Source organism: Heloderma suspectum, chromosome 5, assembly GCF_057233095.1.
Source record: "Heloderma suspectum isolate Gila_16-S chromosome 5, 16-S_ref, whole genome shotgun sequence".
Classification (NCBI taxonomy): Eukaryota; Metazoa; Chordata; class Lepidosauria; order Squamata; family Helodermatidae; genus Heloderma; species Heloderma suspectum.
Window position 1 is genome coordinate 91,202,749 of NC_139462.1, and position 25,371 is coordinate 91,228,119.

General features: G+C 44.1%; 2 protein-coding genes across 2 annotated transcripts in view; both read right to left on the minus strand.

Annotated features, from left to right (window-relative positions):
- The window catches only part of PDGFRL (platelet derived growth factor receptor like), a 46,240-nt gene extending 33,319 nt beyond the window's left edge, over positions 1 to 12,921 (minus strand). Inside the window, exons 1-2 of the mRNA XM_084856664.1 lie at positions 12,762 to 12,921; positions 8,330 to 8,624 (exon numbers count right to left, since the gene is read on the minus strand). Coding sequence (XP_084712790.1) covers positions 8,330 to 8,624; positions 12,762 to 12,816 — 350 coding nt within the window. The 5' untranslated portion in view covers positions 12,817 to 12,921. The remainder of the gene's footprint in view (positions 1 to 8,329; positions 8,625 to 12,761) is intronic.
- A 7,672-nt stretch (positions 12,922 to 20,593) lies between these two features.
- Positions 20,594 to 25,371, minus strand: part of SLC7A2 (solute carrier family 7 member 2) — a 62,527-nt gene continuing 57,749 nt past the window's right edge. The window contains exon 12 of the mRNA XM_084856666.1: positions 20,594 to 23,543. Within this exon, the coding sequence (XP_084712792.1) occupies positions 23,353 to 23,543 (191 nt within the window). The 3' untranslated portion in view covers positions 20,594 to 23,352. The remainder of the gene's footprint in view (positions 23,544 to 25,371) is intronic.

The window sequence follows — 25,371 nt, forward strand, 5'->3', positions numbered from 1 at the left end:
TTTCATTCACTTCAGCCAAAACCCTGTCCTACAAATAAGCAGTAAGTGATCAACCAAGTAAGCCCATGAACTAGTGATGGCATGTCGAGGGCCTTTTATGCCATGAGGAGGCAGTGTGTGTGTGGGTGTGCATATGTGGATCGAGTAATACTGCTCCATTCCATAACATGGATCTATATGACCTTTCCTCGGCTTTCCCATCAGTCTCTTATTTTACCCTACTCCACATGGAACTGTGCTATGGATGGACAACTTTGAATGCCTGTAAAGCTTCAGTGTTCCCAAGCTCCAGCATTATAGTTACATGAAATATGCCATGTTGTAAAAAAAAAAAAAAAGCTGGTTCAGAACAATATAATCCAGCAAACAGTGAACATTCACATCAGGCATCACAGCAGCCAGAACTACAAAAGAGAGACTGTGGCTTCACCTAACACCAGTCCAGCATAAATTAAATGCCATAATAATAATAATAAGAAGAAGAAGAAGAAGAAGGAGGAGGAGGAGGAGGAGGAGGAGGGGGAGGAGGAATGTGTGTGGGAGTGGGGTGGGGTGGGGGGGTGGAGGGGAGGGGAGTGGATCACATGAGAAGTTCCCATGCCAGTACCATGACAACCACACTGCTCAGGTAACAAGTGTTGTTGTTGTTGTTGTTCAGTCGTTCAGTCGTGTCCGACTCTTCGTGACCCCATGGACCATAGCACGCCAGGCCTCCCTGTCCTGCGCTCTCTCCCGGAGCGTGCTCAAGTTCATATTCATTGCATCGGTGATGCTATCTAGCCATCTCATCCTCTGCCGTCCCCTTCTCCTTTTGCCTTCAGTCTTTCCCAGCATCAGGGTCTTTTCCAGGGAGTTTTCTCTTCGCATTAGGTGGCCAAAATATTGGAGCTTCAGCTTCATTATCTGTCCTTCCAATGAGCACTCAGGGTTGATTTCCTTTAGGATGGACTGATTTGACCTCCTTGCAGTCCAGGGCACTCGTAAGAGTCTTCTCCAGCACCACAGTTCGAAAGCATCAATTCTTCGGCGCTCAGCCTTCCTTATAGTCCAGCTCTCACAGCCATACATTACTACTGGGAAAACCATAGCTTTGATTAGACGGACCTTTGTCGGCAAGGTGATGTCTCTGCTTCTTACTATGCTGTCTAGGTTTGCCATAGCTTTCCTCCCAAGGAGCAAGCGTCTTTTAATTTCATGGCTACAGTCACCGGCTGCGGTGATCTTGGAGCCCAAGAAAGTAAAATCTGTCACTGCTTCCATTTCTTCCCCTTCTATATGCCAGGAAGTGATAGGGCCAGATGACATGATCTTAGTTTTTCTAATGTTGAGTTTCAAACCAGCTTTTGCACTCTCCTCTTTCACCCTCAACAAGAGGCTCTTGAGATCCTCTTCGCTTTCTGCCATTAGGGTGGTATCGTCTGCATATCGGAGGTTGTTGATAATTCTCCTGGCAATCTTAATTCCGACCTCTGATTCATCCAACCTGGCGTTTCTCATGATGTACTCTGCATATAAGTTAAATAAGCAGGGTGACAATATGCAGCCTTGTCGTACTCCTTTCCCAATTTTGAACCAATCGGTTGTTCCATCTCTGGTTCTTACTGTTGCGTCTTGACCCTCGTACAGGTTTCTCAGGAGACAGGTAAGGTGGTCTGGTACTCCCATCACTTTAAGAATTTGCCACAGTTTGTTGTGATCCACACAATCAAAGGCTTTAGCGTAGTCAATGAAGCAGAAATAGATGTTTTTCTGGAATTCTCTTGCTTTCTCCATGATGCAGCGAATGTTGGCAATTTGATCTCTAGTTCCTCTGCCTCTTCGGAACCCAGCTTGTACTTCCGGTAGTTCTCAGTTCGCATACTGCTGAAGCCTAGCTTGTAGGATTTTGAGCATCACCTTGCTGGCATGTGAAATGAGCGCAATTGTGCGGTAGTTTGAACAAGGGCATTGCCCTTCTTTGGAATTGGAATGTAAACTGACCTTTTCCAGTCTTGTGGCCACTGTTGAGTGTTCCAGATTTGTTGGCATATTGAATGCAGCACTTTAACAGCATCATCTTTTAGGATTTTAAATAGCTCGGCTGGAATACTGTCATCTCCGCTAGCTTTCTTGTTACTAATGCTTCCTAAGGCCCACTTGACTTCACTCTCTAGGATGTCCAGCTCAAGTTCAGTGAACGCACTATCATGGCTATCAGGGACATTCAGATCTTTCCTGTAAAGTTCTTCTGTGTATTCTTGCCACCTCTTCTTAATCTCATCGGCTTCTGTTAGGTCCCTGCCTTCTTTGTCCTTGATCATGCCCGTCTTTGCACAAAACGTTCCCTTGAGATCTCCAATTTTCTTGAAGAGATCTCTAGTCTTTCCCATTCTGTTGTTTTCCTCAATTTCTTTGCATTGTTCATTTAAGAAGGCCTTCTTGTCTCTCCTTGCTATTCTCTGGAACTCTGCATTCAGTTGGGTATATCTTCCCCTTTCTCCCTTGCTTTTCGCTTCCCTTCTTTCCTCAGCTACTTGTAAAGCCTCATCAGACAGCCACTTGGCTTTCTTGCATTTCTTTTTCTTTGGGATGGATTTCGTTGCTGCCTCCTGAACAATGTTACGGACCTCCGTCCATAGTTCCTCAGGCACTCTGTCTATCAGGTCTAATCCCTGAAATCTATTCCTCACCTCCACTGTATATTCATCAGGGATATGATTTAGGTCATACCTGAACGGTTTAGTGGTTTTCCCGACGTTCTTCAATTTAAGCCGAAATTTTGCAAGAAGCAGCTCATGATCTGAGCCACAGTCAGATCCAGATCTTGTTTTTACTGACTTTATGGAGCTTCTCCATCTTTGGCTGCAAAGGACATAATCCATCTGATTTCGATATTGACCATCTGGTGACGTCCATGTGTAGAGTCGCCTCTTGTGCTGTTGGAAAATAGTGTTTGCTATGATCAGCATGTTCTCTTGGCAAAACTCTATTATCTTTTGTCCTGCTTCATTTTGTACACCAAGGCCATGCCTGCCTGTTATCCCGGTGATTTCTTGACTTCCTACTTTAGCATTCCAATCCCCTATGATGAAGAGGACATCTTTTTTTGGTGTTAGTTCTAGAAGGTGTTGTAGGTCTTCATAGAACCGATCAACCTCAGCTTCTTCGGCCTCAGTGGTTGGGGCATAGACTTGAATTACTGTGATGTTGAATGGTTTGCCTTGGATTCGTACTGAGATCATTCTATCATTTTTAAGATTGTACCCCAGTACTGCTTTTCCCACCCTTTTGTTGACTATGAGTGCTACTCCATTTCTTCTAAGGGATTCTTGCCCACAATAGTAGATATGATGGTCACCTGAATTAAATTCACCCATGCCTGTCCATTTTAGTTCGCTGATTCCCAAGATGTCAATGTTCAATCTTGCCATCTCATGTTTGACCACCTCCAGCTTACCTTGATTCATTGATCTGACATTCCAGGTTCCTAAACAATATTGTTCTTTACAGCATCGGATTTTCTTTTCACCGCCAGACACATCCACAGCTGAGTGTCCTTTCGGGTTTGGCCCAGCCGCTTCACTCTTTCTGGCGCTACTTGGAAATACCCTCTGCTCTTCCCCAGTAGCATATTGGACACCTTCCGACCTGAGGGGCTCATCTTTCGGCGTCATCTCTTTTAGCCTTGTGATACGTTCCATGGGGTTTTCTTGGCAAGAATACTGGAGTGGGTTGCCATTTCCTTCTCCAGTGGACCACATTTTGTCAGAACTCTCTGCCATGACCTGCCTTGTTGTGGCGAAGGGGCTTGCGTAACTCAATGAAGCCATAAGCTATACCGTGCAGGGCCACCCAAGACGGACAGGTCATGGCGGAGAGTTCTGACAAAATATGGTCCACTGGAGAAGGAAATGGCAACCCACTCCAGTATTCTTGCCAAGAAAACCCCATGGAACGTATCACAAGGCTAAAAGAGATGACGCCAAAAGATCCACCCCTCGGGTCGGAAGGTGTCCAATATACTACTGGGGAAGAGCAGAGGGAATTTCGAAGTAGCGCCAGAAAGAGTGAAGCGGCTGGGCCAAAGCCGAAAGGACACTCAGCTGTGGATGTGTCTGGTGGTGAAAAGTAAGTCCGATGCTGTAAAGAACAATATTGTTTAGGAACCTGGAATGTAAGATCAATGAATCAAGGTAAGCTGGAGGTGGTCAAACATGAGATGGCAAGACTGAACATTGACATCTTGGGAATCAGCGAACTAAAATGGACAAGCATGGGCGAATTTAATTCAGGTGACCATTATATCTACTACGGTGGGCAAGAATCCCTTAGAAGAAATGGAGTAGCACTCATAGTCAACAAAAGGGTGGGAAAAGCAGTACTGGGGTACAATCTCAAAAACGATAGAATGATCTCACTACGAATCCAAGGCAAACCATTCAACATCACAGTAATTCAAGTCTATGCCCCAACCACTGAGGCCGAAGAAGCTGAGGTTGTTCGGTTCTATGAAGACCTACAACACCTTCTAGAACTAACACCAAAAAAAGATGTCCTTTTCATCATAGGGGATTGGAATGCTAAAGCAGGAAGTCAAGAAATCACCGGGATATCAGGCAAGCATGGCCTTGGTGTACAAAATGAAGCAGGACAAAGGCTAATAGAGTTTTGCCAAGAGAACACGTTGATCAAACACTCTTTTCCAACAGCACAAGAGGCGACTCTACACATGGATATCACCAGACGGTCAATATCGAAATCAGATTGATTATGTCCTTTACAGCCAAAGATGGAGAAGCTCCATACAGTCAGTAAAAACAAGACCCGGAGCTGACTGTGGCTCAGATCATGAGCTGCTTCTTGCAAAATTTCGGCTGAAATTGAAGAACGTAGGGAAAACCACTAAACCATTCAGGTATGACCTAAATCATATCCCTTATGAATATACAGTGGAGGTGAGGAATATACAGTGGAGGTGAGGAATAGATTTCAGGAATTAGACCTGATAGACAGAGTGCCTGAGGAACTACGGACGGAGGTCCATAACATTGTTCAGGAGGCAGCAACTAAATCCATCCCAAAGAAAAAGAAATGCAAGAAAGCAAAGTGGCTGTCTGATGAGGCTTTACAAGTAGCTGAGGAAAGAAGGGAAGCAAAAAGCAAAGGAGAAAGGAGAAGATATACCCAACTGAATGTAGATTTCCAGAGAATAGCAAGGAGAGACAAGAAGGCCTTCTTAAATGAACAATGCAAAGAAATTGAGGAAAACAACAGAATGGGAAAGACTAGAGATCTCTTCAAAAAAATCCGAATCGGAGATCTCAAGGGAACGTTTTGTGCAAAGACGGGCATGATAAAGGACAAAGAAGGCAGAGACCTAACAGAAGCAGATGAGATTAAGAAGAGATGGAAAGAATACACAGAAGAACTATACAGGAAAGATCTTAATGTCCCTGATAGTCATGATAGTCACTGAACTTGAGCTTGAGCCGGACATCCTAGAGAGTGAAGTCAAGTGGGCCTTAGGAAGCATTAGTAACAACAAAGCTAGCAGAGATGACAGTCTTCCAGCTCAGCTATTTAAAATCCTAAAAGATGATGCTGTTAAAGTGCTGCACTCAATATGCCAACAAATTTGGAACACTCAACAGTGGCCACAAGACTGGAAAAGGTCAGTTTACATTCCAATCCCAAAGAAGGGCAATGCCAAAGAGTGTTCAAACTACCGTACAATTGCGCTCATTTCACATGCCAGCAAGGTGATGCTCAAAATCCTACAGGCTAGGCTTCAGCAGTATGTGAACCGAGAACTACCGGAAGTACAAGCTGGGTTTCAAAGAGGCAGAGGAACTAGAGATCCAATCGCCAACATTCGCTGGATCATGGAGAAAGCAAGAGAATTCCAGAAAAACGTCTATTTCTGCTTCATTGACTATTCTAAAGCCTTTGATTGTGTGGATCACAACAAACTGTGGCAAATTCTTAAAGAGATGGGAGTACCAGACCACCTTACCTGTCTCCTGAGAAACCTGTACGCGGGTCAAGACACAACAGTAAGAACCAGAGATGGAACAACCGATTGGTTCAAAATTGGAAAAGGAGTACAATAAGGCTGTATATTGTTGCCCTGCTTATTTAACTTATATGCAGCGTACATCATGAGAAATGCCGGGTTGGACGAATCACAGGTCGGAATTAAGACTGCCGGGAGAATTATCAACAACCTCAGATACGCAAATGATACCATCCTAATGGCAGAAAGCGAAGAGGATCTAAAGAGCCTTTTGTTGAGGGTGGAAGTGGAGAGTGCAAAAGCTGGTTTGAAACTCAACATTAAAAAAACGAAGATGGGGCATCTGGCCCCATTACTTCCTGGCATATAGAAGGGGAAGAAATGGAAGCAATGACAGATTATATTTTCTTGCGCTTCAAGATCACCGCAGATGGTGACTGTAGGCATGAAATTAAAAGACGCTTGCTCCTTGGGAGGAAAGCTATGGCAGACCTAGACAGCATAGTAAGAAGCAGAGACATCATCTCTTACGAGTCCCCTGGACTGCAAGGAGGTCAAATCAGTCAATCCTAAAGGAAATCAACCCTGACTGCTCATTGGAAGGACAGATACTGAAGCTGAAGCTCAAATATTTTGGCCACCTAATGCGAAGAGAAAACTCCCTGGAAAAGACCCTGATGCTGGGAAAGATTGAAGGCAAAAGGAGAAGGGGACGGCAGAGGATGAGATGGCTAGATAGCATCACCGATGCAATGAATATGAACTTGAGCACACTCCGGGAGAGAGCGGAGGACAGGAAGGCCTGGCGTGCTATGGTCCATGGGGTCACGAAGAGTCGGACACGACTTAACGACTTAACAACAACATACAGTATATATAACATGCTTCATACCATTTATAATATAGAAAGTTTATGCAAATAAAATTAATCTCAAATAGAGCAGGTTGGTTTCATATCTTAGAATATCAACAGAAATTTCTCTGCTCGTGATAATTTCTACTGTTTATTATTATTTTTTCAGGGGAAGGGGGAGAAAATTACTTGGGATAAAGTTGGAAAACTAATTTGTGTGAAACAAGGCTTAGGGCACAATCCTATGGCCACTAGTCAGTGGCTAGACAGCCATAGGATTGGTTGGTTCCCGGAGAACCGACTTCCACCCCCTCCCACACCACCTCCTAGGCAGTGCGGATCAGCCCCACACTCGGAAGAACAGCGCGAAGCAAACGAAACGGGGCACTCCTGGGGGTGGGCTGGGGTGGGAAGGTCGGAAGTGCCAGTACGACACTTCCAATGTGTCATCTGGCTGCCCTGCCCCATGCTCCAAGGTCCCACGGCTAGACAGCCAAAATTGGCTGTCTAGCCGTGAAAGCAGGGTGGCAGGAGCACGGAGGAGACTGCTCCTCACCATTCTTCCCACCCTGCAGTGGATAGGCGGTCACCCCCAGGTTCGGAGGTGACTGTCGATCCCCACAGGATTGTTCTCCCCATGTCATTCTTTTTATTTCCTTTGAAATTTCCAGGTATTTCATCTGAGCAATGATGAAATGCACATCCCCTATTTATCTTGACTTTTGCTTTAGGCCACATGCCACGTCAACTAGAAATGTGCAAGGCTCCTGTCAAGGTTCCCCTTATGACCTGGACTCCCTGAGCAACTCCTTAAGGATCTCTTGCCTCCTTAAGAGTCCCACCTTCCTTCTTTTACTTTCCCCTTTCTGGTAACATGGGGTTAAGGCTATAGATGTGAGGTGACTGACACTCTAGACACAGGGTTTAACCACAACAGTTCACTGGTAAATTAAAGCAAGCAAATTACAACTAAACGTATTTACACAATAGAACTGAGTGATACAAAATGCATTAAGAGAAAATAAAAATGCCAAAATGCAGGTTTCTTTACCCTAGCTGTACTTAGACTTCTGCAGGCTGCTTCTTGAGGCTCTGGTCTCCTGACTCTGCTCTTACTGGCTCTCTCGCTCTCTTTTTATACCTTCTTCTCTCAAAATTGAAAGTACTGTTTCAAACCTGAAGAAATGAAACTTAACTGGGGAAATGAAACTGAAACTTAACCGGGGAAATGAAACTATTCCTCTGGGGGATACCCCCTCCCAACAAAAACTCCAGGCCTCTTAAGCCTGACCATTTTTCCCCTTTGCCTCTGTAGGCCTCAAACCTTCACAGCTCCCTAATAAATCCTGCTGTTCTTCCTGAGATGGTTTTCCTTTCCCTATATATTCCTAAGCATTTTACCTGAGTGAAACCATCCAAATTTGCCCCGACTTTTTTATTTCAGTAACATTTAGATGCAGCTTTTCAACCTTTCAAAACCTTACCTGAGCCTGGAATCTTTAAAGGTGTCATGATAAGAAGGATAGCTCCAGCCAATTTTATTTCCTTTACACCGCAGTTCTAAACTCTGTCCTGCAGAAAGGCTTAGAGTAGCAGCAGGCTTCTGAAAGCGGCCCTTATCCATTACTTGTGTCATTATTGAATGGATCTTTGGGGAAGCGTCTGTAGATTCTCTCTCCTTTAATTTGGGAGTTTTGGGTTTTACTTTTTTGTTTGCAGGTTTGATCCTGTTCTCTCCTGGTTCCTTTTGACGCTTGTTCTTTGTGGGCTGACCAATAACTATCACAAGGGAGAAGAAAAATAAACAATGCAATATCAATATCAACTTTCTACAACTATACTTTTTCATGGGCACAGTTTTTCTTGAAAGGGTCCCCCCTCCAGTCTTGACATAATTTCAGAGTTTGCAACCAAATATTAAGTTTGCATGGATTTAAATTACCACATGCAAATAAGCAATTACTAGCTTTTCCCTCTGAGTAGAGATTACACTTCTCTGTAAAATCAATTATCTTTGCCAGAAGCTACTCTTAAGTCACTACTTCTACGATCAAGTAGTTATTTTAAAAACCATCTAAGATGATAGACTCTGAAATTAGTTTAGAATTTTAGACAACTAAACTTGGTTTGTGCACATGAAATCTGCCTCATCCCGGCATAGTTTTACCATGGTGAAAAAGGTTTCTTATCCTTAATTCCTAAGATCTTTCCAAAAGAGCTTCACTTTCCCATTAGTACTATACTTGTGCTAGTGAGATTCCTACCTTACCATTAGGTAAAGTGAGGTGGCCACCTCAGGAAGCAGATGCCATTCCTCATGAGGAATACACACACCCCATATAGGAGCAGGCTGCACAAGTAATTCCTCATGAGCAAAGCTAACAAAAGGTACACACACGCATGTGCGTGTGCACAAACCCTATAAGATATATTGCACCTTATAGCAAACATTTATCTCTGGCCCCAACTCAGTTCTTTGGGTTTGGGGAGGACATATCTTTGGTCCTATGGGAAGAGGAGGCCAGCAGCACAGTAGTATAGATTACATTTGCTCTCTATCTATTGATCTGAAATAAAGTCTTTAAAGCCAATTTTGTGCATGCTCAGGGATACTATGCAGCTTGCGGGGGGCACACAACGTTTGCTGCTGCACCTCAGGCCAGCTCTATTATTGGTCCAGCTCCAATTATTGTATATGGCTAGTAGCAGAATATTAAGTTCCCATCCTTGATGCAGGGCAACAGCCTGTTTCAGCAGCCTATAGGGCCAGATGGAACCCCATTTGTCCCTTGTGCCACCTGATCCCTGTTGAGCTGTTAGCAGCAATACTACCTCTGACGATAGGCAGTTGAAGTACTGCAACTCAGCAGAGAGCAAGTTAGTAACTCTCTCCTCCGGTACTTGCACAGAGAGTACATTGCCTGAGTTGTGCTGCTAGAGTCTCCAGTTTCTTATCCCTTGTGCCTTATAGACAGGAGTTAGTTGTGCTGCTATTTGCGAAGGCAAAGGGTTTATTAAATGTTTCAAAAGACTATGTGACCATGCTTGAGTGATACACTGGGGAGCGTTCAGCTTCTAACAAAGTAATAATTATAGAATAATATAAAACATTTGTATATTATTTGTATTGCTCATCACCAATGAGATCATGGGCATTATTCAATAGATGGCAACTGCAATGGAAGTGCTTCCTCTGGGACATGGCTTACTGGAAAACTGATGGCATTTTTCCAGATATAAAATATGATCATTTGCGTACTGGGAAAATTCAGTATTCACACAACGTTTGGATCCCCTGCAACCACCAAGTAAATACTGTTCATTCCTAACAGTGACAAATTCATGCAGGATAGTATCTGAAGTTTATTAGGAAAGATAATTGAATAGCAATGTAATCCTGCTCCCAAAACAGACAAATGGCACTGTGGACACTGTGTATAAGACAGAAGAGATAGAAGTTCAACTGATTAAGCATCAGCAGGGATCTTGTTTCCAGTTTTGGTAATACAGTTTAGGGACCATGGGGTTTTTGGATGCCAAGACCCACTTATTAGATCAAGGTCTAGTTATTATTGTTCGTAGAGCACTATCGGTGCTTTACAGCAAGCTTCCCATTGGCCATGTTGGCTGGGGATGATGGGAGTTGTAGTCCAACATATCTAGAAGGCGCCAGGTTGGGGAAAGCTGCTTTACAGCATAAGAACACACACACACAGGCACACACACAAACACACACACACCAATTACATCCACCCCAACCCAGATCTCTATCAAAGCAGCCTACAGTCTTACTGATGGACAGGAGACAACCTGCCCCTCCATGGTATTAATATAAGCAAATTCTGGTAAACAAACAGCCTGATCCTATACAACTAATTCCAATTTCAATGGTACATGTGATTGGTAGGAAGGTAATCAAGTCATGGAGGGAGTTAAAACATGGAGGTACTCAAGAAGAAGTTAGTTTGTTTGTTTGTTTGTTTGCAAGATGTATATACTGCTCTATATTCAATAAAATTCCTGAGCACTGAACAATAAAAGGAAGGAAAAATCAAAATAAAGAATTAAAATCTTTAAAATGAAATTATACCATTAAAACTGTGGCTGGTCAGTCAGGGAAGGCTTGTTTAAATAAAAATATCTTCAGCAGGTTCTGAAAGCAACATCAGTGCCTGCCTGACATCAACAGGCAGGGAGTTCCATAGAGAAGGAGCTAATACACTAAAGGCTATACTCGGAGTGGACTCCAAACGGACTGCAGGTCCATGCAGAACTACCAGGAGTGCCTCATTTGATGACCTCAGGAACGGGGCAGAGTGATAAGAGAAAAAGAGCCATCTCAAATATGAATGTACACATATGTATAGACATCATTTATTGTCTTGCACTAGTGAACGGATTTCATGGGAAAGCATTGTTTGCATATAGAGATGCAAATTCTCTCTGCAGTGATTGATCTGAGTTGGTTCATTCACGTGTGCAAGTCTTTACTAATGAAATTATGAATATGTAGCCCAATGCTAAACATGTTTATTCATAAGTAAGGCATACTGTGTTTGATGGGGCTTCCTCCCTGCTGAGTGTTCATGCAGTAGCAAACCTGGGTTTGCCACTGCATAATGTATGAAATAGCTGTGAGAAAAATAAATAAATTAAAAACACACAAAGCTGTACAGAGTACACAGGTAAAGATGATGATTCAGAAGCTAGGATAGCTAGCAGGGAGTAGGACTGAGGGATGAGGATATCTATCTCATGTGTAATTTCTAAGAGCGGCCGGCTTCACATATTGGGCTTTCCTCTACATGCAAAGCACTTCCTTGTAGTAAAAACCATGAAAACAGTATCACTTTTGATGATTGCATACGTATTTCACTGTGCGAAGTAACCCTATTTGGAAAGCCAGTGTGGTGTACTGGTCAGATCGCTGGCCTACACCCAAGGGAGACCTAGGTTCAAATTCCCCCTGAGCCTGTGAAGCTCACTGAGTGACCTTGTGCTAGTCACTATCTCTCAGCCTAACCTACCTCACAAGAATCACAGAGACGCGTGGTACCTTGAAAAACTCACGAAGTTATTACGGCATCAGCTTTCATAAACGGAATGGTTGTGAGGATAAAATGGGAGATGAGAACCACCTGCATTGCTTTTAGCTGCTTGGAGAATAGGTGGGATATATATTTTTCTCTCAATGTGTATCCGATACGGGACACTACTGTACCAGAATGTTATAATATCCAGTGCCTCTCCTGAATTTTAAAATTCTGAGTTTGGACCCAGAGTTACACTGGATCAACTGCAATGGTGAAAGTGGGCTTTCCTGCCCCTCCTTCCCACAACAGACACCCCTGAAACCACACAGCAGTAGGTCAGGAGATCCTGATGAATGGGGTGAACTGAAGGGAGGGGGATCCCTGAAAACTGGGCAGGAGGACCTTCCACAAACGGATCCCTTCCTCTCGCGGAAGGCCGATCCTGGATCCAACTCCTGAAACACAGTTTGGAGGAAAAACGAGCTCCGTATGGCGAGACACGCTGAGCTGCACAGTCCTAAATGGGGGAAAAAAACACACGTCCAAATTCTCAAAATTCTTTAACGGGGCGTGGGTGGCAGCCAACGGCCTCCATTACTCACAGGCGCACTTGCTCTGTAAGGAGAGTCTGTCAGGTGATGAAAAGAGAAGTTGTGCGGCAGAAAGAGCATCACACCCACCCACCCCAAACTCCCCCGCGACCCTCTGAGAAGGGTGGCAGGGGATGCGAGGAGCGGGGCGGAATTCAGGTTCGAAGGGGTTCGTTTCCATTTCCAAGGGATGCTACGAGCCCAGCCTGAGCGTGGAAAGGAGAGCGCGGAAAGGGAGGGAGGGAGGGAGGGAAGGGGCAGGGCAGCACCGGCCGGGCCGCGGCCGAACTCACCATCTTGCAGCGTTTGGTGCAGCAGCAGGAGACCGAGCAGGAGCCACGGCTTCATGGCGGCAGCGGGGGAAGGGCAGCGAGCCGCTGGCCCGCCCGTCGCCGGGGAAAGTTAGTCAGAAAAAAGCCGGAAGCCCTCTCGCCAACTGCTCGGGCCAAAGACGGCGGCGGGAGCTCGCCGCGGGAGGAGGACGGGATAAGAGCTTGCTCAGCGGAACGGGGTGGCGGGGGGAGAACATGGCCCTTTCCTTTCCCGCCCTCAGCCCCCCGCAGTGCTGTCAGTCAGCCCAGCTGGGGCTTATTAATGACGCTCCCCCCCCCCCGCTTTCTTGGAAGCGAGCATTACAGCTTACCTGCGGAGCACCCCCATGGTGTCCGCGTGAGGGTCTCGCCCCGTACAGCCAAGGTTAGATGAGGGGGCCTGTAATCTCTACAGCCTCCCCCAACCAGGCGCCCTCCAAATGTGTTAGACTACAGCTCCTAGCATCCCCAGCCAGCAGGGGGATTTGTTCTCTTCGGCGGGCAGTACCGGGGGGGGGGGATTCTCCTCCAGTCCTACCCCCACTTAAGAATATAAGCAAGTCCCGTGAGGGAGGGACTTACGAATGAGTAAACATCCATACTATCGTGCTATAAAGAAAGGAGGGGGGATCAGTTTGAAGAAGAGATGCTTTTGAAAGGCCAGGCAAAGGTCTAAAGAGCATTACAACAGGACGAGGGGCGGGGGGGGGGTGTTATCGGTAGTTTTGCAGAACTTCGCAGTCCAAGGAGAGGGCCAAGCCACACCATTAAGGCTGCTATCCTAAGCAGACTTACGTGAACGTCCCATGGAATTCAGTGGGACTTACCTCTGGGTAGACATGTGCTGTACATCTTATTTTCTGATGGGACCCCAGTGCCTTTTTAGTAGTTGTGGACTCCGACACCCCCTAAGGCCTCCACAATGAATGTACAGGACCCAACCCACTTTCCCTAGCTACACAGCAGAGATTTTTTAAAAAGTTCTGAACTGCACACTGGTATGGGCTTGTAATGCATGCACATAAAGCACGCCACTACAACACACATTTTATGTGTGTCTGTGTGTGCGCGCATGTGCCCACATACACACACCTGCTTAGAGTTATATTCCTCAACCATGGAGAGTGGCAAAAAAATCCCAGAACTGGGAATTTGGCAGCACTAAGCTTCACATAAGAGGCATCACAAACTCCCAACAAAGCTTTATTTGGAGTGCGGGTACTCAATGCATCCCCTGCATTACACAGTTCTTAGGGTTAGAAGTGAATATAGAAATAAATTTGGTAAATGTAGACTTCTGTAAAATTGTTCTCAAGCCATTCCTTTTATCATACCATACCTACTTCTGTTGTTCCCATGCGCATATTGCTATGTGAGATTTGGATGGGCAACGCAGAGAAAATCCTTTTTTGCTGTCTTGACAGTCTTTCATTTATTAAAACCACTGACAGAGAAAGATGGTTCCCAATCTTCCTTCTTCCTATATATTCTTGCGTGGGTAGCAGAAAGCCATGTCACTGGAAACAATATTTGGACCAGGGATGCCTATTGTACCACTTACTATTAAAACATTGCTGTCTCTTTAAGGAGTAGACAACTTGTGGTTCTCCAAATGTTTGGCCTATGCTGGCTAGGGCTGTTGGGAGTTGTGGCCCACCAGATGTTTTGGCCTACAAGTTTCCCACCCCTGCAACTTTTGATTTTGGATAGCTGGGAAGATAGCAGTTATGCAGGCTGTGTGCTACCTAGGTCCTCAGGGTACTTTGGAATATTTTCCCTATGAACTGTGGAATGATCATCTGTTACTCCTGTAGGAGGGTAGTTGTTGAGATGCAAGTTTTATTTTAAAAAACTGTCCCATGATAGAAAGAAAACTGAATAAGGAAACAAACATAAAAATATTCCATTGATCAAAAGCTGCCTATGTGCCCCAAACTGAGAGGGTAGAGCCCAAATAAACCAACCTGGACAGAGTGAGCCACTGACTGGCAGTGCCCAAGAACTCTGTGGCTATAACGTATGCCAAATTGAGAGAGCAGAGCCACCCAAAACCTGATAGGAAACTGCAACAGGGAGAACAGGAATTTTACAGTATTACAGTAAAATTCTGGCTGCCCTGGCCTGCCAAGTATAATCAAACCTCCAGTTCCCACTCTCCTGTGATCTGATGCCATGCAGGCAATGGATCTGCATTTAGTAACAACACTTCCCCACTGTCTATTTAGGAACTCTCTCTGATTGTTACACTGGGTGAGGCCAAGTGACAGCAGACTTAGCCAGCCAGCATTTCTCCCTTTGGTGGTCTAATCAGCATACACCCCCACAATTCCTCCAGTGTTGTTTTTCATTTCCTTCAGTGGCTCACTTCCACTACCTATCATGCTCCAACCATTGCCCATGCTGGCTGTAGCTGAAGAGCGTTGCAGTCCAACATCTGGAGGGCCAAATGTTGCCTGAATGCACAGTAGCAGGTACTTTGATCATACCAGAGGAAGTCACCAGTGCGTACATCTGACCAGTGCCAATGACAGTGTTCCCATCTGTATATTGAGTTACCAAGGCCTAGGTTACATTGGTGGCAGGGTTGCTGCAAGAGACAAATGGTGTAGGTGCCAAACCATCTAGTTAGCCACATGGCTTGACACCCACCTTTCTATCTTCTGAACAGGAATTACAATACTAATGCAATTTCTGAACTGAATCTTTTATTTCAAATGTGTAGCTCATGGGATATAATACATGTTAGTTAATACTCACATGGTACCTTATGACACAACTGTTTGCTTGAATAAAAATTTGTATTTACAAGGTGACAAAATGTGTGTAAAATGACTATCAAGATCTTTTTGAATATAGATAAGTTCCTATAATTTTTTTTTACCATATTTGATCATTAAGGTGTATGTATCTCCACCACTTTGGAAGATGCAAAATAAAAACTATACAGCATGTACAATTTTAAACTTTATTTTAAAAAATATGCAACAAATGCACAATTACCGTCCTAAGCAGCATTTTTTTTTACAGTGAACAGCAGCATTATAATTTTTTTCTCCAAGTCTACAGTAGCTATGAACTACTGACGTTTTCTTGTAAAAGTTAAAACACCCAAAACACCAAGTATTTTTATTCCTTTGCACATTCTAAACACATCTGTACATTAATTTAAAAATCTGATTTTTCTCTTTGGAGAGTATTAAGCATCCTGGCTGAAGCTAAAAACAATTTATCCCCAGTTATGTGCACAACAAACACACATACATGGTAATAATGACTACAATGGACATATATATACAAATATACACACATACAGTGACATAGCCATGTTAAGGCCGCAATCTTTTAGTCCCTGGGAGGGTATTCCAGAAGCCTTAAGGCACAATCCTATCTGGATAGTCACCAGCCTCTGAAATTGGGGGCTGCCAACTATCCTATGCAGGGCGTCTGGATTCTCTCCTCCATGCTCCAGCCGCCCTGCATTTTGGCTAGACGGGCAATTTCACCTGTCTCGGGGAGGGGAAGGAGCCTGGTGACCCAACAGGAAGCTTCGTAAAGCAGCTTCTGCAGTCTCCTTCCCTCCCTGCCTCCAGGAACGCACCCTTTTCCCTGTATCCGTGCTCCATTTCTGAGCACGGAAATATAGCTGGTGCAGAGAGAACCATGCAGAATACGTGAGGGTGGGAAGCACAGTTTCTGGATTCTGAGATCAAAGCCCTGGTTCTGACCTCAGATGCTAGAAACAGAACAATCCTATGTGTCCCCCCCCCCCAGACATGGTTTAGGGGTCATAGGATTGGTCTTTTAGGATCTTCCCTTCCACAGGTAGAGAGATTCCCCCTCCAGCCACCACGGAAACTTCAATGACAGTTTCTTTCCTATGTCTGAACTCTGACATCAGTAAGGGGCAAACAGAGGTGCACTGGGGTGGGCCAGGAGGCATGTCAGGAGAGGCTGTTGATCCACAGTCTTTTCTGCCCCGCCCCCGCTCCCCAAAAAACCCTGGCTGGTGATTTATGCCAACCCTGGACCTGGCATAGATGAATTCCCTCACACTGGTTTCAATTAAAGTAACAGAATTTTTAAGAAATTGGCACTGGGAGGAAAAGTGAGGAAGAACCGTGTTTCTAATATTTAGATGTAGGTTAGTAATATGATGGTTAAAATGTAAGGATTCGGGTATGTGGAAAAATTAAAATGGCTTTTGGCTACATATTGAAACAAAGCCATTCCCCCACTCACAGTTCAGTGGGTGAACTTGGGCAGAGTTCATAGGAAGGGAAGAAAACAAGAAGAATCACTAATTAGAGGGCATTCAAGAGACAGTACTAAAATAGCTGTAAACAATCAACCCAATAACCTGATTCTAGTGCACAGGCTGCCCTATTCATTCCAATGGAAAAAGCAGATTTGCAGGACACTGACATTTCAGATGGGTGACTGTGCTCTCATATATATCCATATGTAAACAGATGACAGGTGAAGAGGCAGTATGTTATTAACATAGTTCAATAAATTTAACAGTTTTAAACATAGTAGATTATGCATATTTAGGTTTTAATGTTTTGCACTGACTTATAATTACCCCAGTGTATCCTTAGACCACAACCACCATGCTATGGGCCTGAAGACCTGTCTGCTTAAATGCATGTTAAGCAGCTTCCTCCATTGGAACAAATAGAAAAGCCATTGCATAAGCAAGAACTCCACATATCAGAAATCCTAAATCCATACAATTGCTCTAAGAGGGTTTGATCAAAGAAACTTGTTATAAGCCTTAACTTTAAGAGTTTATATTTGCCTAGAAGAACAAAAAATTACTTGCCACATAACCAAAAGAAAAGGTATAGAGTTAAGTGATAATCCAATATTTCTGTAGATACTGAAAACGGCACATTAATTTTTAGTGTTTAAACAATCCATAAACAACCCTGAGTTTCCAGGTTCACATGTCATGAAACAACCCAGGAACCCATAGTTCCTGGGTTGTTAATTAAAATTGGATACAATGAGCACACAGCTGTTACTTTTCAAGACACAGATACATGTGCCCATTTCTTAAGTAATAAGCCAAACAATATACCTAGATTCAGAGGCTTCTTGTATAAGTAGAATTATTTCCACATGTTTGCCAAAGCCACAAGTACACATGTGAGTCCATGCAACAATGTCTTCAAAATGTAACAACAGACCCTGAAGTTATCTTATGGGAACTCTTGCTTTTAAGCCAGTGTCAATAGTGCAAATTCCTTTCCACATTTGGAGAGCTTCCAATGTAGTTTGGAGATGCTGACAAACCAAATAATTAGTATTTAGCTCAGAATTTATGACTATACCACTTGCATAGCACAAATGAGTAGATTCTCTTTTTGTTTCAGTTTCCATTGTTTTTAATGGTTAAGAGTGCCCACAATCCAATTATATTTTTTAAAAGATTGATAAACCTGACCTGTAGACATTGATCAGCTACTAAAAAGAACTACCATTCCTTTCTCCTTGTTATTTTTGTCTTCTCTGAAGATTACATTCTTTTCAGTTATTTTAATAAAGTTGCCTTTTTCCAATAACACAAATCTTTTAAGGGTTAGCGAGAGAGAGAGAGAGAGACAGAGAGAGAGAGAGGGAGGGAGAGAGAGAGAGAGAGATGCAAAAAAGATCAATTAATCAGAGCAATATACTTCAGACTCTGCTGTAAATCTATTTACATTCAATAATGGCAGCAGTCAGGTTCTCTTTCACCTTAACAAAATTTCTCACATTAGCATCCCATTTCATATATTTCCTAAGTGTTCCTTTTCAGCCATTTATACAAGCTTAGGCATAAAAAGCTAAGATAAAATACCATTTTAAGTTAAAGAACAGTGCTGCCATAGCGACTATTCTTATTAAACTCTGTATTGCTAGACTGGCTTCAAAGGTTACACATAAGTGGGACAGGGTAGGGGAGAGAAGTGCAACTGATGTTTGCTTCCTTTTTTTGTGTTTCTGCTAAAACCACAAAAAACAAGAACTTGCACATTTCCCCTATGGTGAAATGTATGAACTTGTATCTGCAGCTGGAGCTTACACCTCTTACTAAGGAATGGTCAAAAGTACCTGCTTTTGAACATTACACATGGATAGGGGTGTCAGAGAATTTCTCGCCGAAACTTCGGGGGGCCGAATGCCAACGTATTCGGCCCCCCGAAGTAGTTTCGAGGAGAAATTCTCCACACACCCCTGCCCCCCGCACCACCCCCCAGGATGGGACTTACCTTTCCCGAATGTCACTCCCGGTGGCGGGTCACAGCGGCGGTTCGGCAGGGCTTCGACAGGGGCGGGGGCGGCAGCCGGTCTTTCGACCGGCCGCCGCCACCGCCGCCATTCCAAGAAAAGTAAAAAAACCAACAACACGCCCCCATGATAGGCTACGTGACGATTAACGTAGCCTATCACGGCTAGATTTGCAAAGTCAGCCGTGATAGGCTACGTAAATCGTCACGTAGCCTATCACGGGTGACTTAAAAAAAAAAAAAAAAAGCGCGTACGGCTAATGGCGGCCCCCATAGGGAGCTGCCATTCGCGTTCCTTATTTGGTCACTGTAGTCTACGTAAAGATCCCCCTATGGGGGCCGCCATTTGTGTATGTGTTGTTTTTTTTTTTTAAGTCACCCGTGATAGGCTACGTGATGATTAACGTAGCGTATCACGGCTGACTTTGCAGATCTAGCCGTGATAGGCTACGTAAATCGTCACGTAGCCAATCACGGGTGCGTTTTTGTTTTTTTTTACTTTTTATTTCGCGGCCGGGCGAGGCGAGGCGCCTCCTCCCCGGCCTGAATTTCGGCCGGGCGAGGCACCTCCCCCCCGGCCTGAATTTCGGCCGGGCGAGGCGCCTCCCCCCCCCCGGCCTGAATTTCAGGGGGAGAAGCGAAGCGCCTCCCCCCCACCGCGAAGCAAGCTGCGAGACGAGGTAAGTGACTTTCGAGCACTCCTACACATGGAGAGGAGCCATAATTCATTCCCATCCCTCTCCCACCACAAACACACACATACTTTTGTAATGCTGACCCTATCTTCCTTCTCAGACTTAAGAATATAATAGCCAAGCACAACTGGATGTAGATTTTTATGTTTGTGAATAATCATCTTGCTAGTATTTTAATGGTTGCTTAGAATATGTCAGGGATGGGGAATCGGTGGCCCTCCAGATGTTGTTGGCCTGCGGCTTCCATCATTTCTCACCATTGGCTATGCTGGCTAGGACTGATGGGAGTTGCAGCCCAACAGCATCTGGAGGGCCACATGTTTCCCATCTGTGGGGTAGATGAACCTGAACATTTAAAAGACGGAGCAAATTAAATTCTCAGTCTAGAATAGAATGCTTCTGCGATGCACTGTTCTTGTTGTTCCCAAGCCCTCAGACCAGCCTCCCCCAGCCTGTTGCCCTCCAGATGTGTTTGACTGTAAGTCCCATAATTCCCAGCCAGCACTGGCATTGGCCATGCTGTCTGGGAATTATGGGCGTAGCAGCCCAACACATCTGGAGCATGCCAGATTGGTGAAGGCTGACTTAAAACCCTGATAGTTTCCTCTTCCTTTTAAACATGAGTTTTTAACCCCACAGTTGGAATCAAAAGCTTGAAAAGGTTATTGCAACATGGTTCCAATGCTCAAAAAGCAAAAGGCATCAGGCAAACTGCACTTTTTCATTCACCTTGCTCCTGGAGGGGAGACTGCTACTTCTCATCCTCCCTCTAGCCTCACTTTTTCTTGATCAAAGAGGAAGAAGGAAATTAGTGATGTTGGGCAGTTTTGCATCTTTTTTCTCTTTGTTTAGTTCAAATACACCTACATATGCTGCCTCAGAAACAGGCTGAACAGGTGAACTAGATCCCAAACATATTGCTATGTCTCCACAAAATGGTGTGCCCCAAATGCAACTTGTCTATTAGCCACAGTGTCAACCTATAACCATACAGAATGACAAACATGAAACCCAATAGTGACTGTTTGCACTGAGTAAGGTATCTACATCTGCCTCAGAATGTATGTAAAATATTACTTCAAAACTAAAAAACACCCATCACCCCTTAAAACATCACTTTGTACTTTCAAAACTTACTTGAATTAGAAGGTTGTGTTTGTTTTTCCTGTTTATCTCCTACACACGCACACACGCACGCACGTACATGCACACACATGTCTCTTAACAAGATGGAGACACATTCCCTGGAAAAAGTTCTGTTCATAATTTATATAATAAATATTAGATCAGTTATGATGATATTGCTGAATGTGTGAATGTTTTTGAGAAACCACTGAAAAGCACAGTACTTCCAAAAAGGAAAGAGAACACCCAGTGGCTGCATTTGGATGTCAGGATAAACTATAAATTATCGTGATGGGAGCTAGCAGTAGCAAGCCTTGGGCTTGCATGCTTCCCCCCACCCACCCACCCACCCCCACCCCACTCTCCTGGTGCAGCTGCAAGGAGGAGATCAAAAGTTTTCACTTCTATTTTTTATTATCCGCACTTTAGCATTACGTCTGAACCCTAAACTGCATTCCTTAACTGTGGTTTGTTTAAACAAACCAGCTTCATAACCCAGAGTTCGAAGCTGCCATGTAACCATGGTTAAGATGACCCACAGTTTCTCAGATTAGGACAAAATGCTAAACCATGGTTAATCAAAAACAAAAGCAGTAACTTCCAAACTCCTTGCAGCTGTGCTGGAGAAGGAGAGGAGAGTGCACGAGCCCAAAGATCACTGTGGTTCATGACATCCTAACACAGGGGTGCATAACCTCTTTCAGCCCATTTCTGAACTTCTCTTTCAGTTCCACTTCAGAGAAGTTCTCGAGGGCTCCATTTCAGTGGTGGGCTGGGGGGAGGGGAGAATACTAAAAATACCAGCCTGTTTTAGCTTAAAAGCTCTTAGTGCCAGTAACTAAGCCTTAAGACAGGCATTTCAACTTTTTAGAATGGGGGGAAAAAAAGGCAGGGAACCACCAAAAGACTGATGTTTGTGGGAAAGATGGTGGGGTCAGGGGAATGGGGAGTGACCTTCTGGGGTACCCCAGAGGGCCAGACTGGGCCCCTGGGAGGGTTGTTTTTGGCCCCCAGCCCTGAGGTTCTGCACCCCTGGGCCCTCTATCCTATTTGGCCCTCTATCCTAGCATTTTCAGATTCCTTAGCTGTAGAACTCTATGAACTTATTTGTTTGGCCAGAGGCTAATTTACCGATATGTAAGCTTACATGAGTACACCATTCTGCTGTAAAGGAACTGTGGCAACTAGTGAGAAACTCAGAACGTTCACACGTTCAGCAATATCATCAAGCAATAATTCAGTAGATTCACCTAGCACCTACAAAATCCCCAATTGCATAGACATGTGACGCTAGTGCTCTAACTTCCTTGCAAGTTAGTAACAGCAGCCTGGTTTATTTGTTTTTTCCCCTGGCGAGGAAGGGGTACTTAGAAAAAGACTGATACGAAGATAATTTCAAAATAGAATCTATGTGAAGTATATCCATATGTTAGTAATTACAAATATTGTTCTTGAATATCACAGCAATTTCAGAAGGATATTGATGTTTTATATTAGTTGGAAATAAAATTGTAGCAGAAGTTAAGAAAGGTAAAGGTAAAGCTGTCCCCAACCAGTCATGTCTGACTCTAGGGTGTGGGGCTAATCTCCATTTCTAAGCCAAAGAGCCAGCGCTGTCCAAAGACGCTTCTGTGGTCATGTGGCCGGCATGACTGAACACCAAGGTGCACGGAACGCTGTCACCTTTCCCGCCGAGGCGGTACCTATTTATCTACTTGCAATTTCTTGCTTTCGAACTGCTAGGCTGGCAGGAGGTGGGACTGAAGACGGGAGCTCACTCCGTCACACGGCACTCGGGTCTCGAACTGCTGTCCCGACCTTCCGGTCTGCAGTTCAGCATCTTAACCACTAAGCCACTGCGGCCAGCAGAAGTTAACACATACCATTATTTTATAGATAAGCACTACACAGCATTGCTAAGACATGCTGAATTTCTGCTCTGTGTATTCCCTACCTAGCCATCTTGTTAGCTGTATTTTTTTTAAAAAATTTCAAGAATTAACATTGCTGTGATGGCAGAGGACTTCAGACATCTAGTTACATGGTTATTTAACACTGCTACCACATTTTTAAAACACAGAAACAAAAACACATGTCCCCAATAACACAAACTAAACTGCTCAACTTCCCAATTAATTATAGGGTGTCCTGCCAATTAAAAGTTGTAGGATGCTGCTAAGGACGTTCCCAGCCTTTTTAGCATGACAGACAAGTAAGAACAGCCTGATGGAAAGCGTCTTCCCCTCCCATTCCTTGGTAGTTTCACTTCAGGTAACCACCACCTGTGAAAATCTTCTTTGGATGATAAATCTAGCAGCCAGCCTAGATCATCTTTCATGTTTTCTAGTAGACGTTACACAAAGCACAAGTAGGTGTAGGTTAATCTTTTGGGAGCAAGTATTTGACCAGTTTTCTCTCCCAGCAGCTACATTCTGTTACAGTTCACTTCTTGAAAGACATATACAATATTGTGGTCGGCAACCCTCAACATTCACTTGTTTCATGTGTAATAAACTGAGCACTTTCACTTGCATTTTCCTGCTCATTTGCATCTCCCACATGGCTCTTTTCTGGAGTTTCACTTTTTTCTGAGCAACTGTCTTCATCATCATCTTCTTCCCTGGGATGGCCTTCTGCACTGTGTCGGATGCCATAAGCAAAGTAAATAAGCAAACCTTTCAAAAGAAAAGAAAAGATGGTTTTTTCAGGCTTGTCATATATTCTATGCCATTTCTATGCCTCTACCCAAAACTATCAGAGTAAATCTGACTTTGAATTTGCTCAGACCTTGGTAACACTTGTGATCATAGGTGTCCCCCCACCCCCCGCCATACAGAATTTCCATCCCAGTATTCTTTTAACATGTATATACAACCTTTCCTCCAGGAGGCTCATAGTGACATCTATGATTCTACCCACCTACCCATTTTTCACTCACAACAGCCCTGTGAGGTAGGTTAGGCTGAGAGATAGTGACTGGCCCAAGATCATCAAATGAGCTCCATGGCAGAGTGGGGATTGGAACCTGGGCCTCCCCAGTCATAGCCCAACAGGTCAAACACCAGCTTGAAGGCTTCTTCCAAGCATCTATATTTCCTCCTAACAAGACTGCCTGGAGGATTGTGGCACTGAGGAAGCCAGAAACACATTAAGTTCTGGCCTATTACAACAGAGAAAGGGAAATTTAGCTTCCTGTAAATTCACATTCTCAGGTGTTCCAGGGTAGGGCGCTCTTTACTTTGGGGAAGTATCTCTTCTTGGTTGGCAGGCAGCATTTCCAGCAAAAACACCACCAAAGGGTTGTAACATCTCATATCCAAGCAATGGCACAAACTGGCTGCCTGCTAGGCACACAGGGCTGGTCTGGGAGCTGAGGGGAAGCTCCTCTCCTGGGTGTCATTTTTTTTAAGCAGAAGCTCTGTCTGTCAACCAAGAGGGGACACTTTCAAAAAGTAAAGGCTGTCTCACCTCAGAACCACTGGAGAACCTTTGAGCTGCTTGTAAAAGCCTGTAGCCGACATAGTTTAATTATAGGACAAGTCAATTTTTGCTCTAAGAACCACTCTGCATGACATGCAGTGATGAAAAGCAGATACTTGAATGTGCTTGCATTTCTACTTTCCACCACTTGCAATATGTGAAAAGAACTGCCTTTGGCTTTTGTTCAACTGTCATCAAGCAGCAGCCATTCTAACAGGCTGCAGCAGATGGAGAGATGGGAAAGCAGCTCTGCTGAGAGACCGGGTCATTTTGGCTCCTCCTCTCACTGAATTCTTCCCAATTCTAGTTGTTATAAAAACTCTGTAACTTTAAGAACTGGTGCCTAAATTTGCTTTTTTCCTCCTCTCTCCCCATCCCTTTTTCCTTTTGTGTCCAGTTTTTCAGATGGTGAGACTGAGGGCAGGGGCTATTTTATTTTTTATTGATCTGTAAGCCAGGCATCAGATAAATAGCTAGATAGATAGCTAGCTAGCTAGCTAGATAGATAATTGGGTTCCTTGCTACACAGAAACACTTTAAAGGAATAATTTATTATCCATTTTCCTAGCAGGATTCAAGGAAGGTACTAAGCTTTTTAAAAATACAGTATCAGAATGAACAAACATAATCATACTACAGAGAAGGGGCAAATTAACACCAAAGAGTTGGAATTCAAACCATAACAACAGAAAGCATGTCTAAAAAGAAGTATTGTGACTGCCTACTTAAAAGGGGCAAGGACATAGATCTGCCATAAAGGCCCCCACCAAAAAGACTAATTCAGCAAACTATAAAGGGCTCTAAAAATAAGTACCACCACATTGGATGGGGTTTGGGAACAGATTCGCAATCTATGGAGCTCATGCAACATATATGCCAGAAATCAATCTGACTGCCGCATTCTGAATCACTTGCAGTTTCCAAACAGCCTTCAACAGGCAGCCTCATTTATAGAACATTACAACAGAGAGGTTACCAAGGTGTGTACCAGTATTGAGACCTCTCATTTCCAGGAAGGGCTGT